The 14,333-nt window shown below is 36.2% G+C and overlaps 2 protein-coding genes across 2 annotated transcripts in view; one reads left to right on the top strand and one right to left on the bottom strand.

Annotated features, from left to right (window-relative positions):
• Positions 1-2,225: 2,225 nt before the first annotated feature.
• On the top strand, positions 2,226-10,186 carry hapln1a (hyaluronan and proteoglycan link protein 1a). The gene is made up of 4 exons (XM_077714967.1): positions 2,226-2,449; positions 7,323-7,664; positions 8,070-8,372; positions 9,284-10,186. The coding sequence occupies exons 1-4, from the start codon at positions 2,365-2,367 to the stop codon at positions 9,583-9,585; spliced, it is 1,032 nt and encodes a 343-aa protein (XP_077571093.1). The 5' UTR covers positions 2,226-2,364; the 3' UTR covers positions 9,586-10,186.
• Positions 10,187-11,578: 1,392 nt separating this feature from the next.
• LOC144195037 (brevican core protein-like) overlaps positions 11,579-14,333 on the bottom strand; it is a 31,104-nt gene continuing 28,349 nt past the window's right edge. The window contains exons 12-13 of the mRNA XM_077714370.1: positions 13,886-14,068; positions 11,579-13,811 (exon numbers count right to left, since the gene is read on the bottom strand). Of these exons, the coding sequence (XP_077570496.1) occupies positions 13,654-13,811; positions 13,886-14,068 (341 nt within the window). The 3' untranslated portion in view covers positions 11,579-13,653. The remainder of the gene's footprint in view (positions 13,812-13,885; positions 14,069-14,333) is intronic.

Raw genomic sequence — 14,333 nt, forward strand, 5'->3', positions numbered from 1 at the left:
GGAATATTATTCTGGCATTTTCTTGTAACCAAAAACAAACCGTGGAAGGTGGAATTTTTTTTTTTTATAGCAAAAAAATTGTAAGCTGTTTGGAAAATATACCACTGACTGACTTTAGCATGGTGACATGGTCGAGGGATGGTTAGCATGTATGCACCACAGTTCTGTGATCAATGGTTCAATCCCTGGTGAGCTTTGACTTTTCTGTGTTGAGTTCCCATGTTTTCTCTCTGTGCCTGCGTGGGTTTTCTCTAGGTACTTTGGGTTTCCTCCCACATCCCAAAACATGCATACTAGGCTGATTAAACACTGCAAATTGTCCGTAGGAATAAGTGGGTGTCGCCCGCCTACTCCTCGTAGACAAGATAGGCTCCTACAAACCCTTCCATAACCCTTGTGAAGATAAGTGGTACAGAAAATGAATGTTTTAGTTGAGTTTTTATTCATTTTTATGTTAGTTAGATTTTTAAAAAAAAAAAATTCGGGTTATATTTGTGGTCTTGAAAAAGAATAAAATAACGCTCTAAAACAGCACATTTAATAAAATGCATTCAGTGCTTTTCAAATTGGTCACTTTGAAATACAATTTATTTCAGGTCAGAAAAAGTAAATGTTACATTTTGTTCATTTTTATTTGCTATAAACACCTTGATTCCTATTTGTAAAAGCCAAAACTAAAAGAGCTGATGCAACTTGGAATTATTGTCGCAGTAAATGGTGAAACAACCACAAAGGAGAGAGGGTGGGGGTGGTGTTGATTCACATCAGTGATTTAAGCCCACATATAAAGTAGTAGTAATATTCACATTGAAACCATAAAAGTTTGTGTCTTATCCAACTTTCCCTTAGTCCTTCAGAGATTTGGTGGAATCGAAAACTGGGGAATATAAGGAACAATGGATGCCTGCCTTGCTGTCATCTTAGTGGACTGACAGGCAGACAAAAGCAAGGAATGGCGACAGAAAACAATTATCTTATCAGAGCTTTGATAACTCAAGTGACTTGCTTCTAATGACTTGTATGGTCCTTTGAGTCCAGCTCAAATGGTCTTGTTCAGAGCAGCATAAGCTGCAATATTTCTCTACTAATTCATGCATGCAGCATTTTGTGTGAGGAAACATTGTGGTAAGATGAAATTGAAAGTACCATAAAATAATCTTAACTAAATAACTGAATAAGGACGGCTCAGCGGCTGAGTGGTTAGCATGTCGGCCTCTCAGTGGGGGTCCTGGGTTCAAATCAGGATCGGTCCATCTGTGTGGAGCTTGCATGTTCTCCCCGGGCCTGCGTGGGTTTTCTCCGGGTACTCCGGTTACCGCCCACATTCCAAAGATATCCATGGTAAGCTGATTGGACGTTTTAAATTGTCCCAAGGTATGAGAGTAAGCATGAATGGCTGATTGTCTCATTGTGCCCTACGATTGGCTGGCCATCAATTTGGGGTGTCTCAGCTGAGATAGGCTCCAGCATCCCCTGCGACCCTAGTGAAGAAAAAGTGTTTCAGAAAATTAAAAAAAAAAAGTATAGAATATAACAAAAGTACTCAGAATACCCCGTGACTCCTCACTTTTCCTCTTTTATGTTTTATTAATTAACAAATAAATTATATAAAGTGAATATTTATTGTTAATTATAAATCAATTTATTTTTCTCCTTTGAAAAAAAAAAACATTGCAAACATGTTTTTCTGTGTTAAAAAAGCAATGGACAAAATATACATGTGAAGTTTGATATAAAAAAGTCTATAATTGCTATTAAATGGCTCAAAATAGAGGATTCAGAGTATTAAGTTCTCACTGGCTCAATGTAAAATTGACCATCAGAACAGTTTTCGATTCATTTGATTATTGATTTGTTGTTGATTAGTCATGTATTCAACCTCCCAAGGAAACCGTAACAATGTCAAAGATGATTTTGACACCTCTACTCTGAAGTGTGTTAAATCACCGTGAGACTTTTAGTTTTTTTTTAAACAAAAGCTGAATCACTGGGAATCCCACAAAAATCCACACACCGGTAATTACACACGTTGTCTACGTGTTGAGAAGAAGCTGAGCCAAGTCTCCCATTCAGCCTAGATGGAGGAGGGGGTTCCTGAGAAAATGCCAAAGAGGAGCCCCAATAGAGCTGTGCATGCTGATGGGCTGATGGTGAGGGGAGTGGTCATGACCGTACAAGGTTTCAATAAAAGCCACTTAAAGGGGGCCTGTGTGGAGCCCAACTTTGCAGTAGCATCAAAGGCGTGTGCTGCACTGGAAGATAGAGGCTCTGTTATTTATTTTTTTTAAAAGAAAGAGACTTTAATAGTTATTATCCCTTTCTCATCATTTTTAACATTTATTTTACCACTGAAAAAAAGCCATTATGACGAGTCTGCTGTGTATCACTATATTCTCCTTGACCCTTGCTGGCATTGCCTACAGCCAACCGGCAGGCATGTCATATTCAGGTAAGATTCCATTTTTCATCCTATTAAAAATGATGCCTTTTTTCTTTTAAAAAATATTTTAGAGACTATCTTGGGTAGGAATTAGCAAAGTGCTTCCACACAGCATCAGTGGATGTCACACAAACATTGACTCATTGACTTTCTGCCAGTGGAGGACTACATTGTAGAGCAAGTTGGGCATAATTCCCGCTTACTGCACCTGCCAGTGCTCTACAAATCAGATTGAAAGAAGCACAGTATTACTTGGTACCATTCTCTAGGATAGGACTTGTTATAAATTTCATATATAGAATCAGTTAATCTTTTGTTTACTTAATAATTCATTTTGTTAAACAGGCATCTGGCCTCTATGTTTGCCGACCTTAAAATTCCATTCCTAATGAAAATACTTCAATCAAAAGTGAAATTCAACAAACTTTACTTATTAACGTAGTGTGTATTTCGAAATGTACCAGTAATTGCTGTAGCAGATTTGATTTAAACCTATTCCATGTTATCCTCACATGCTGACTCAGACAGAAGAGGCAGCCCACTTTACAGTATTCCGAGCAGGCTGTGTATGAGATTCTGGGGAAAGCTGAATGTTTTTTTTTTCCAGTCGTTGGAAGGGTTCCCACAAAGACCATTCAAGCGTTTGTGTGACTTACTGACTGGGCCATGTGATAGTATTTGCACAGCTGAGTTCACATTAACAACAAATTAACAATCTCTTATAGCTCTTAGTGACATATATTTAACATATTTTTCAGACCACAAGTCGGACCTGAGTGTAAGTTGCACTAGCCAAAAAAATGCACAATGAAAGAGAAAACAACGGCCCAAAAAGCACCTGTTCATGTAACATTTTTTGGATAACTACATCTTAAAAAACCTCACCCTAAGCATAACCCTAAACGTAATGAGGTTTAGGATTAGGATTAGGGTCAGGTTTAGCGTAAGGTTTAAGGTTAGGTGCAGGATATGCCAAGTCAGGTCCTCGAGAGCCCCTATCCAGTGTATTTTCCAGTTCTACCTCCACCAACACACCTGAATCAAATAGTCAGGATCGGTATGAAGCTTCTGGACAGTTTGCTGATGATGCTTTATGGAAAACAGACTGGATAGGGGCTCTCGAGAACCGGACTTTCAACCACTTTTTAGACTATAAAAGACTTCATTTGATTAAAGAACTGAGAAGAAATATGGCAATGCAATACACTACCGTATTTTATCAACCCTCTGAACAGTGTATTTTTTATTTTGCATGCTCGAAAAGTATTGCCTGTCCTCCACTTAGCGATTCAATCCTTCACCCAGAGCATTCTGGCAATACGCCATGCTAACGGCCATCCTGACAAGACCACAGTTAAGATTAAAGACGCACAACGCAAACGTACAGCGCCCCATACTGAATAGCAAATGACCGTGCCTCTCCCTCTGAGGTAATAGTCAATAAAGTGTGGTTCCCGCTGTGGCTGCTGCTCATTGGTTACCAGGGCTGTAATGACGAAGGGGCTTACTTGGAAATGGCATCCATCCAAGCCAGGCTTGACGTATTCTTTGGTTTACAAGGTCAGACACTGATGAAGTAGTATTTACTGACACTATGTAATAATGAATTATGAGTTCAATCCAACATAAAAGGTAAGTATGTGTTGAGACCACTTATCGTGTAGTTTGCAACCATAGTGAGTAGGTTTTTGCGTGCAGTTTTTATACCAGCTGGGCTTTTTAATTACTTCACACGAAGAAAGGAGGGGCGGATTGAAAATGTTAGTATTTATTTCTCTGATGGACCGGTACCAGGTGGCTCACGGACCATTACCTGTCCCCGCCCCGCTAGTTGGGAATATTTATTTCCAGGACCTTCTGGTTAAAATGTATTAGAAGTCTATTCTTTTGTACAGTGCTGAAACAAGAACAATTGAAAAATGAAAATGAAATTTCCAGATACTCAGTCCATAAGGTTTGAAGAACAGTCCCATCTGGAGAGCCAATCTTGACGTCACTGTCATCCGTGCCAGGAATTTTCAATGGCTGTTTCGTCAATCTCAATCGCTCAGTTTTGAAGCACACCTCATGAACAAGTACTCACGTGGAGAATTTATGAGGCCTGGTTAAGCCTTGAATCACTCTTGGCAACATGGAGGAAAAAAACCTCAAAGATGCTTGTAATTGGCCTTGAGAGAGTTATTTCCTTTAACTCTTGTGATACTTGGCATGCAGTTTGCAACTCAACTTACATGTGAATTTTGTGGAATATGTTTTGGCTTGATTTGAGCCGGTTTAGGTTTATGACAGCTCAGTATTAATGATGTGACAGCCTCTCATATTTCAGAAATGTCTACTGGGTGGTTAGAATAAACACTGGGCTCTTTTGGCTGCCTTTCCATTGGCAATCTTTCTAAGTGTTAATGTGCATTGAGGCAGATTATCCAAATGGGTTCAAGCCTACCAGTGGTTCCAAATATTCTCTGGAGAAAAAATATATAAATATAGGTGTGTCTCCCATGTGGTGAGAATTAAGGACCGAATTACTTTGGAAACTGATCCAGAGTATTTTTTTCTATTTTAAACTGCATTATTAGAGGACAATGACCAAAAATGTGACATTATATGACCGAAAATAGACATTTTCGAAATTAAATAGTTCAGCCCCCTGGTTGCTACTTGTTAGCAGCTCTATTTATATAGGGATTCCTCTCATGTGTTTATATTTGAAATATAGAAAGATAGATGCTGAGCTGTGTGAGTGTTTTTAGTGCTAGGCTTTTATTTTTGGATGAATTGTTCTTTAAATATATATGCTAAATTAGTGAAGCCAATGCACCAGCCACTCGCTAAGAGTTAGGTCCACTGATGGGAGTAGATGCCCCCCCAGCCTGGTAGTCCTAAACCTTTTGTGAGGGTCTGATGGGAATGCCTGGCACAGTGCCCCGTTAGATGAAGTTTCAACTCCCAACTCTGGCACAGCTTTGCCCATGAGAGGCAGGGTAAATTTAGTCCAGATGGACTATGTTCCAAAGGGATGCCATTAAACAGAAGTAGTTATTCTCACACACAGGAACCTCGTGGTGGCACGCAGCTCTGGTGGTCTCTGAGGCAAAAACTCAGTGATGCAATGGAGAATTACTCCTGGGCAGCTTCAAAGAAATTTTGGTTCATCATCCGGTATCTCAAGAGAGGAAAACAGTCCCGCACTAAAACTGTATTGCTAGAATGGGTTGCTGCTGAACTTGTTTCAGGATGTTGTGAGTTGGTGGGGTGATTAATTTGAAGACATCCTCAAATCCACCAAAATGTCTCCCCATGCGAAAGCTAAACATGGGAACTCTGAGCTGGATTCTCCAATGTTCCGGGTTGTAGTAAACAAGAAGGATTTTCCAAAAGGCTCTGGATGCTGTGACGTTGTCTTGGTTAACGCACCTGTGGGAATGTTGTGAACGTTATGTCCTCGTAGCCGGCAATAAATCGGATCAATTTCCAGTCAGGGTTGAACTCCACCAAGACTGACCTTTGTCACCAATACCAATAGATAGACACATCCAAGGCGTTGAGGGAGTCCGTTTTGGTAGACTCTGCATTGCATCTCTGCTCTTTGCGCATAATGTAGTTCTATTGGCTTCATCAAGCCGATCTTCAACTCTTACTGGAGCGATTTGCAACTGTGTATGAATCGTTCAGGATGGTAATCAGCATCTCCAAATCCGAAAAAAAATCGGGAAAAAAAGGTGGTATCCCTCCTCTCTGAGTCAAGGATGAGGTCCTTTCCCAAGAGGAGGAGTTCAAACATATGTGTTTCCCAATGAAGCAGTGGACTCAAGTAACTTTGACCATTAATTTTATATTATCTATGAATGGGTACATACCAGTATAACAGCATACCAGTGGCGCTAGTTAGTTCTTATATGGTATACTGAGAAAATAGATTGTGAATATTCAAAGAAAAGCACAAATTTGGTTTTTCCATTCAACCGGTGTCATAAGAAATCTAAGACACACTAGCTCACTCACTCTAATTACTACGGATTCAACTGCTGTTACCTGTGGAGGCAGAGGTCAAGGGGTTATGTACATCTGTCCATCTGGGGTCCATTACTGCTTAGAGGGGATCATTCCTGCTTTGCTGCTACACATACCCCTGTGAAGTCAAAAAATGGTAATTTCAGAGGCTGTGGGAACACATGTTACAAGATAAATTAGCTATCATATGGAAGTGGTGCAGCTTTCAGCACAGGAAGAGCACAATTAATTGTGTTTGTCATCAGACTTTCTTACAAGACCGAAATGTTTTTGCTTTTTGGTAGTGTTTACTGTGTGACACACATGGCCAGATTTATTGAAAAAGCCACAGCTGAGACACTGGTGACTGGATCCGGCTTGCCACATTTGTTTGCCCCACAAACATAATCATTGTGAATTGACTCCATGGGTGTCGCTACAGAAGCGAGAGAATATTTACTGCTTATTTGCTCTTTTTAAAAATGTAAGAACAATCCCGAATACAGTAAAAATATTTGATTTAAAAAGAGTAAAAGCAATATGCTTTTCTGTTATTTTAAATTTAAATCAAATAAATACAAAGAAATTGTTGACACTTTTCCCCATTTTTAATTAAAAAAAAGCAACAAAAAATATATGAATTAAGGACTATTATCCAATTACTTCTTTAAAAAAAAAAAAAAAAATATATATATATATATATATATATATATAGATTATATTATATAATATAGAGAGTATTTGGAAAATAGTTAGGCTAATTATTTCTCTAAACAAGGTTAACAATCAATTTGTCGATTAATTGTGGAAGACAAAATAGTCTTCTAAAGAAACTCAGAACTAGTTTCTGACAATACATTCATGATAAACATTCTGTGCTTTTTTTTTGTAGTTAAGATGACCGCCGATTTGGGAGGCAATGTTACTTTGCCGTGCCGTCTCCCACAACACATCTCCAGTTTCTTTAACGTTGGCATCCGTGTCAAATGGACCAAGATTGCCGAGGACGAGGCTCTTAATGAGGATGTGCTGCTATCCATGGGCTTCCACAAGAAAACCTACGGGAGCTTCGAGGATCGCGTCTATCTGCAGGAACAGGATAGCGATGATGCTTCCTTGGTGATGACTGACCTTTCCATGGATGATTCAGGGACGTACCGTTGTGAGATCATCAATGGAATGACAGATTCCATACAAGAGGTTTCCTTGGAGGTGCAAAGTGAAATGAATGATGGTAAATTATTTTGGCTCCTAACTTATTGTCGGCTGTGAATTAACAAATATTCACATTGACCAAACAGTAACGTTGACATTTTCCAATTTTAAAGACACAAACTAAGCAAATAGATCTACAAAACTCCTGATTTCTCAACAGGCTGAATGTTCTTTCATGTCTATAATAATCAGAAATTATAGATTTATAGTTTTAGATACTCAAATTTGACTGGTTAAACTGTTACTGGCATCGATGAAATGACTTCAACCACTCTTATAGCCTTTTTTTTATTTGCACGGTTAAGCTTTAATAAAATGAAATTCTGTTTCTGTTTTCCGAACAATTAAACAAGATTGTGAAATGCCCATGATAAAAGTGGCATCTGTGATTTTAACGGTTTGAATGGTATCATCTCTATCATAGGAGTGGTGTTCCCCTACTCACCACCTGTTGGTCGCTACAGCTTTAACTTTCAAGAGGCTGTGCAGGCTTGTATGGATCAGGATGCGGTAGTTGCCAGTTTTGAAGACCTGTTCCGAGCCTGGAAGAGCGGCCTGGACTGGTGTAATGCAGGCTGGCTGGATGACGGTACTGTGCAGTATCCCATAACAAAGCCCAGGGAACCCTGTGGCGGTACCGAAATGGGTCCAGGCCTGAGAAGCTACGGTCGCCGTGACAAGTTCCTCAGCCGCTTTGATGTATTTTGCTTTGCCACTCCACTGAAGGGTGAGGATACTTAGTTGTTGTTTTGGGGATGTTTTCAATGATTCAATGAATTTAATCTTTAATTCTAATATATATATTTATATATATATATATATATATATATATATATATATATATATATATATATATATATATATATATATATATATATATATATATATATATATATATATATATATATATATATATATATATATATATATATATATATATATATATATATATATATATGTATATGTATATATATATATATATATATATATATATATATATATATATATATATATATATATATATATATATATATATATATATATATATATATATATATATATATATATATATATATATATATATATATATATATATATATATATATATATATATATATATATATATATATATATATATATATATATATATATATATATATATATATATATATATATATATATATATATATATATATATATATATATATATATATATATATATATATATATATATATATATATATATATATATATATATATATATATATATATATATATATATATATATATATATATATATATATATATATATATATATATGTATATATTGTATATTTCTATATATATGTAATATATATTACAAAGGTGGAGAGTGGAAAATAAAAGTTGTTGTTAAAGAAAAGTAATGATACCTGACAATTCCTTTCCACTGCCATTTTAATGAAAGAAATCAGAAAAGAAGAAAAAAAGGCATGAGTAATACAGTTGGACAGGATTTAGTCCACACATGGCCCTTAATTCAGTGCTGCGGTGAATACATTTCTGTCATTTTCAGTTGTTTGTGTCATTTATAAAAGGAATGTGGTGAAACTAATTTGAATTTTTGGAAGGTAGTAAATGTGCTCAAACTCCACACAGGCGATTTCTACTGGCTGACTCAGCCCAACAGGCTCAACTTCGTCGAGGCCGTCCAAGCTTGCCACGATGACGGTGCCGAAATTGCCAAGGTGGGGCATATGTTCGCCGCTTGGAAGCTGGAAGGCTACGATCGTTGCGACGCCGGCTGGTTGGCTGACGGCAGCGTGCGCTACCCTATCTCCAGACCCCGCAAGAACTGCAGCCCGACAGAGGCTGCGGTGCGTTTTGTTGCATTTCCGGACAAACAAGAAAGGCTCTATGGTGTCTACTGCTTTACTGCTTTAGGCCTGAGCCTTGATTAACCCATTACAAGCAATAACCACCAAAGAGCTGCAACCACAACCCCAAGAGTGTGCTTAGTCTTTGTATCCCGATGTGATAACATCCAGAAACTGTGGTTAAATTGGCCTATAATTTGCTGTCATTGACGGTTATAGACGTCCAATTTAATTTTACTGCAAAGGGATGAATGAATGCTCATTCACTCACTCCCAGACAAAATGAATTGGATGCCTATCACCGCTAAAGTCAGTGAATGAGTTAAGAAGTCTAAATTCCATGTGCAATCATTTGAAGGAATAATAATAAACAGCGACAAGGGGCGGCGTATTTTTTCGCTATAGTGATTTTGCACTGCAATGTCAAAGTGGAAAAATCCAAACCAGTTCTGTTTTCGTTAAATAAACATAACTAAACTATTCAATACATTTCCAAAAACTTCTCTACATGTTCTGGGCTGCAGTTAACATGTTTTATTACAGCTTCAATTCTTAAATGTTTTCATTTCAACCACATGTGATGTTTTTTTTTAAGCCGGTAAAATGAATGTATCATGAATGAATCAATTAAAACTGTTGGAGATGCACTAAATGTATCAGCTGCCATAAAATTGACATGATTTTACTTTGTGTAATATCCATTTTTTTTAATATTACATAAAAGCAGGAACAACAAGTCCAGTGATATAAAATAATTTTGACTAACTTTTATTCATTTTCTGAACCACTCATCCTCACAAGGATCATGTGGGAGTATATATATATATATATATATATATATATATATATATATATATATATATATATATATATATATATATATATATATATATATATATATATATATATATATATATATATATATATATATATATATATATATATATATATATATATATATATATATATATATATATATATATATATATATATATATATATATATATATATATATATATATATATATATATATATATATATATATATATATATATATATATATATATATATATATACATATATATATACACACACATATGTTGAAAGGGCTGAAATGATGATAATAAAGGGGCAAAAACTCTAATCAGTCACTTTGAGTTGTTTTTCTTCCCACGGTCAGCATATTTTTTTTAAGGAAAACCTTACATTTGTAAGTGGTGCCAAATTAGAGGGATTCTAGACCAAACTATGGCTCAATGCACTTATTTATTCTTTAGCTTATTTGAGTTTGCATTAGACTGGCAGGCCGCACTAGTTAACAAAAGGAACAGTTGTCTGTCTCAAAGGCAGTCTGTTTTAATGCATGGGAATGGGGTCAGAGTTAGGTTGCTGCACCAGTGAAATGCCAGCTTGGTGAAAGGTCTATTGATGCAACGTCAATGTATGGTGCGACGCATAGAAAAGAACAGGGTTTAAACAAGAAAATACACAAGGGTCTTTTAGGGGATTTCCTATGGTACTGACTGAATACAACCACACAGTGCAATCCTTAATTGTCCTCATTGGGTGCCATTAAGGGGGATGACGTCATATCCATCTTGGGAGGTGTGTGTGGGGTGGGGGGGGGGGTGATCATTCTCTCCTCTCAGTCATAATAATTTGGATGTCAATGGCAGCCAACATGTTAAAGTTGAAGCAGGTTGAAAAAAAAATTGATGACCCATTTGAAAGGCAAATGATTGAACAACAGCGTCATCTGCTGGTTTGAATTTGATTTTTTTTTTAAATAAGGGACAGTACATATTGGTGAAATATGTGTATTAATGTAATGAATGTAAATATGTAAGATGGTAGCCGAGGGCTAATTTCCATCTTTTGTCCCTTGTGCAGGTTGAAGGTAAACAATGACAAACACACACTAACACACACAGCACAATTTTAGACATTATTGTGATCTCAATGTTGTTCATTCAAAATCCAGCTTTTAAGATGATTGGCGGATTAAGAGGTTTGGAACAAAACTTATGAAATAAATGTGCTCATCATTTTAATGAATTATCTTTATTTCTTTGGTGAACTAAAGCAAAGTGTGAACAGGTTGACCTTTTAAAAAGAATAAAATCACAACATTTCAGACATTCACAGTGTGACACAAGCATTTTTTATAAATATAAAAGTATATTTTGTGCACATTAAGACACTCAAGAGGACATTCACAAATAATTCCCAAAACAATTCAACTGTCCATTATTGCATAGAGAAATGGAAGATTTTGTCATGTTTGCCAACGTCATCAGTGAGATTATCGCTGGCCAATAAAGTAGAAAAATGTAAGGATATTAAGGAGCATATACACAATAAACTATGAATCTCTGCTTAAATGTTCAAGCCTTTCAGAGAATTTCACAAAATACATTCTACCCACAATAGTCATAACTTTTCCCGAAGTGTAGCTCAAAAGTAGCAAATGAGAGCAACGTTCTGTGGTGTATACATTTAAACAGCATTATTTATTGTAAACATATTATAAATTCAGCAACACACATTTTATAAGACAACGGGTGGGCATTAAATATTTATTGGATTTTTATTTAGGAGGATCTTTCGATACATATTTTGGGCTCGTGGGTAGTTGGGTGTAAGACAAAAAGTCACTATTGTGATGGCAGAGGAGTTAGGAAGTGAAATCTCTGCTATATAAAGACTTTATTGTCTCTAAATAACAAATAAATAGTCATTATAAATTCCCATGAACTACGTGAGCTTCGCAGAGCAATAAATATTCTGTCAGATTTGCATAGTTTGTCAGTTTATCATAGTTTGTCAGAGTAGCGTACCGGCATGATTGTCATAAAGCGCTTTTCCCCAATTGAATGTTGCTCAGTGATTTTTAATACTTAAAACTCTTTTACACGGGACTGATAAAATAATATATCCACAGCCTATTTTCGTATTGTAAGGCAGATGAATAGAACATTGATGTTGTCTCCTTAAATACGACATTTACTTAATACAATCAGAATTATCAAATGGCAAAAAGAAAACTATAAAAATGACAGTATACTCTAAATGTATTGACAATTGAATTTTGAAAAGAGCCGACCATACAACTTAAATAAATGCAGTCCATGCTGCGTCAAACTAGGTTAATACACAGTTACATTCATATAAGACCAAATAAAAGGATAAAACAATTTGAGCAACATTTAACTGTCTGTAAAAGAGCTACATAATCAAATGGGTATGATAATTTGATAGATTTATCTCCTGATAGTTTGGTGAAGGGAGAATAAGGCTGCCACACTAAATCCTGTTTTAAAATAACAAAACAGTGAATCTACATGTAAAAAAAAACAGTCAATCATACTAAATGCTACTACCATGAGTCAATGTGAGAAATGTAAACGTAACAAAAGATCCTCCTGCAGAAATCTATTCATTAACATTGTAGTTCAAGTTGGTACCTTTGAAAGCAGCCGCCACTTTAAAGGAAAGACAACACTTATCATAACTGACATTCCTGTAAAAGACTGTGCCGTCAGTTACACTTGCACATGTAAACAGTTTTTCTCCAATGTTACAAATCTGAAAAATATCCTTCTGTGTTCTTTCATTTTATAAATTATAATGATTATTTTTTGCTTGTAAGGCCGTGATAAAGGTGTTGCCTTTCTCTTTAAGGATTAATTCCAAATCAGTGTTCATTTAAAATGATGAAACTACAACCTGAAATATAATCCGGCACGTCATCATAAAGAATTCATGTACTACACAAGGTAAGCGCTATAAACTCACAAACTCTTTTTTGGTGTTTAATTAAGGAACACTTACGGCAATTTGAAATATCTCAGATGGAATTGACTATATTGAGCAATAGTCATGTCAGAAAGTGACAGTCAATGTTGCACTTTTTTGATAAGAAAAGTGCCCTTTTTTTGCAGTTCCAGTAGCCAAGTTTTTCTCCACGAAGGCAATTTTAAAACACAGTGTTTCTTAAGAGAAAAATCTCATCTTCTTTCGAAAGGCACTTCACAAAACATCACTGTAATCCAGAACGCAGGTCCTTTTTGTTTGTACTCCCTAGTTAGTGCGTGCTTCATATTTTCGGCACGGTTTTCGTTTTAAAACTACATGGAGCGATTGTACCTGCAATCAGATCCTTTTCCGTTTGTGTTCCAGTTCATCTCTTCGTCCCCTGTAGTGCTGATAATGCAGATGGAAGGTCTGATCTGGCCATTGTCTGAAGTTGTTGATGCTGTATAGATTTCTATGTTGGTGTTTCCTTAAGTAGCTTCTTTGATAATTGGATGCTGTTATGAGGAACAGGAAATTTAGCAGGAGAACTTTTTCTTTCGTTGAATGAATACTTTTATATTCTACTCACGGTTCATGCAGGTGATTTTTGGAGCATCCCAATGTCCGTCGCCACGACAACGAATTGTTGGGGGGTGCCTTTGAATGTAGCCTTTGCCGCACTGGTACCTGACCAATGAATTGACCTCATAGCGTTCACGTTGTCGCCCAAATGTTCTGGCATTCTCCACTTGAGGAGGCTGACTGCAAATCACTAATGAATACAAACAACAAATATAAAATGCTCAGAATGGAAACTTATAAAGAAAATAATTTAGGTTATTGGGTTACTAAAGGTGATAAAAAAAATCCTGATTGCTTCTAAAAAGTTCCTGGGTTTAAATCCAGGTCAAGTCCATATGTGCGGAGTTTGCAGGGATAGGTTCCAGCACCCCCCACAACCCTAATGAAGATAAAGCGGTTCAGAAAATGAAATGATATGAGAGATGTTATATTACAAATTCAACTAGCAATTAGTC

The sequence above is a fragment of the Stigmatopora nigra genome, chromosome 4 (genome assembly GCF_051989575.1).
Source record: "Stigmatopora nigra isolate UIUO_SnigA chromosome 4, RoL_Snig_1.1, whole genome shotgun sequence".
Taxonomy (NCBI): Eukaryota; Metazoa; Chordata; class Actinopteri; order Syngnathiformes; family Syngnathidae; genus Stigmatopora; species Stigmatopora nigra.